We start from the raw sequence: 1,941 nt of genomic DNA, 5'->3' as shown, positions 1-1,941 counted from the left end.
ATGAAATCCCGGCGGCCCAGCTGCACCGACTCTGGATCCGAGTCCTCAGAGATGGATTCCATGAGCCCAGAGAAGTATGAGCCCACCACAAGGCGACGGATGGCTGCCAATGCCAGAGAGAGGAAGAGGATGGAGGGTTTGAACACAGCCTTCGACTGCTTACGTAAAGTGGTCCCCCAGTGGAGCCAGGACAAAAAGCTGTCCAAGTATGAAACCCTGCAGATGGCCCTCAGCTACATCATGGCCCTGAACCGGATCCTGACAGACACCAGGAGGCAAAACGCTCCTCACAGGCAATGGCTGGACCTGGACCTGCAGTTTGACTGTGTGCAGCCTGAGAACTTCCCCTGCCTCATGGGGTACGACTCCCCGACTGAACAGGACTACATGCACTCATCGTTCCCCTATCAGTTTGATGGACACCAGGTCCAAGTGTAAACTGCTGCCATGTGTTGGATAATCAGTCGTTTTGTTGACTGTGAGTTCCTCGTGTCCAGGAGACAGTAAATACATATGTATTGCATTATTTTATTTTATTTTTAGTATTTGTGTGACATTCAAAAATTGATCGTTGTTTGAAAAATGTTGAGCAGCTTTTTGTTCAAAGTACAGCAATAGTGTCATTATGATGACCAATAGATTGTACAGGCAATTTTATCACTTATTTTTGATACGGCCCCTAAAATGTTGTGCAATTTTCAGTTGGTTCTGAGAAAATCATTGTGCTCTTAGTTGCATAGTTTGAGTCAACATGTGACAAAGTGTTGAATACATGTTTGTAGAGTTGGAAAATATGTTATTTTTCACATGCAGACCTCTATTTTGTTGAATTATAGTTTGTTTTTATCAAAAAATAAAAAAAAATTTATATGAAAGATGTTTCTCCTGTTCTTAATTCATGACTTGAGACTTACTTTACTATATTCCTTTTTATGTCACCTTAAGTTAAATAGATTCCTTTTTTCTTTATGCTCAAAAATATTTATATTTGCAAATAATTTACCTCACAGATTAAAAAGTCTGTATTTATAAAATTTAGGAAGTTTACGTTGAGAGTTTTATAACGGGGGTTATCACGGAGAATGAGTAATTTATAGCTCTGTCTTTGTTTTGTGTTTTGTATGTTGTCCAAAATTTGACAACATGTCATACTATACTATGTGGTCCAAATGTTGACAATATTTTTGGAAAAAAAAAAATTTGGTCCAAAATTTGACAAAATCGTCATACTGTACTGTCGTCCAAAATTTGACAAAAAACATCATATTGTACTATGTCGTCCAAAATTTTACAATTTTTTAAAAATAATTTTTTGGTCTAAAATGTGACAAAAAACATTCATTTTTGCTTTATGCTCAAAAATATTTATATTTGCAAATAACTTGCCTCACAGATTAAAAAGTCTGTATTTATAAAATTTAGGAAGTCTACGTAGAGAGCTTCAGCATTCAAACCCTAATTTGTCCGGTTTTATAACAGGGGTTATCACAGAGAACAAGTAATTTACAGCTCTGTCTTTGTTTTGTGGTTGTCAGGTTTTTAGCAGGTCATGTCCACTGCACTGTGTCAGTTTGTACCCGGGTGAATAAATCATGCTTTAGTCCAGAGCTCCTGTGCTTTGAGATAAGACACTTTTACGTCACCAAGGCACAACACAAATCTAGTCGTAGAAATTGGGAAAACAGAACAATCATTAAACGGTTTCCTTCTCAATAAAACATTGTTTTTAATTAAAAGTGACACCTTTTGAAGTTAAAAACTTCCTTGTAACAGAGAGAAGCCAGGATGCCATATGATCCGCAAGTGTCTGTTGTTCAGAGCCACATGGCTACAGATTTAAATGGCAATCATCAGTCGCTGACAAGTGATTGTTACAGATTTGAAGAAGTTTGAATGGTGGCAGCAGCAGATTAAGCCTGTGCGCCTGAACCAGCCATGGCT

At 37.9% G+C, this 1,941-nt stretch overlaps 1 protein-coding gene across 1 annotated transcript; it reads left to right on the top strand.

Annotated features, from left to right (window-relative positions):
* atoh7 (atonal bHLH transcription factor 7) lies at window positions 1-438 on the top strand (the record flags this gene model as incomplete). Its single annotated transcript, XM_083897292.1, has 1 exon — window positions 1-438. The coding sequence occupies one exon, from the start codon at window positions 1-3 to the stop codon at window positions 436-438; it is 438 nt and encodes a 145-aa protein (XP_083753418.1).
* Window positions 439-1,941: the final 1,503 nt, after the last annotated feature.

The sequence above is a fragment of the Microchirus variegatus genome (genome assembly GCF_963457635.1).
Source record: "Microchirus variegatus genome assembly, chromosome: 11".
In the NCBI taxonomy this organism is placed as follows: domain Eukaryota; kingdom Metazoa; phylum Chordata; class Actinopteri; order Pleuronectiformes; family Soleidae; genus Microchirus; species Microchirus variegatus.
The sequence above is the reverse complement of the archived record's forward strand: the minus strand, read 5'-3'. Positions and strand labels throughout refer to the sequence as shown.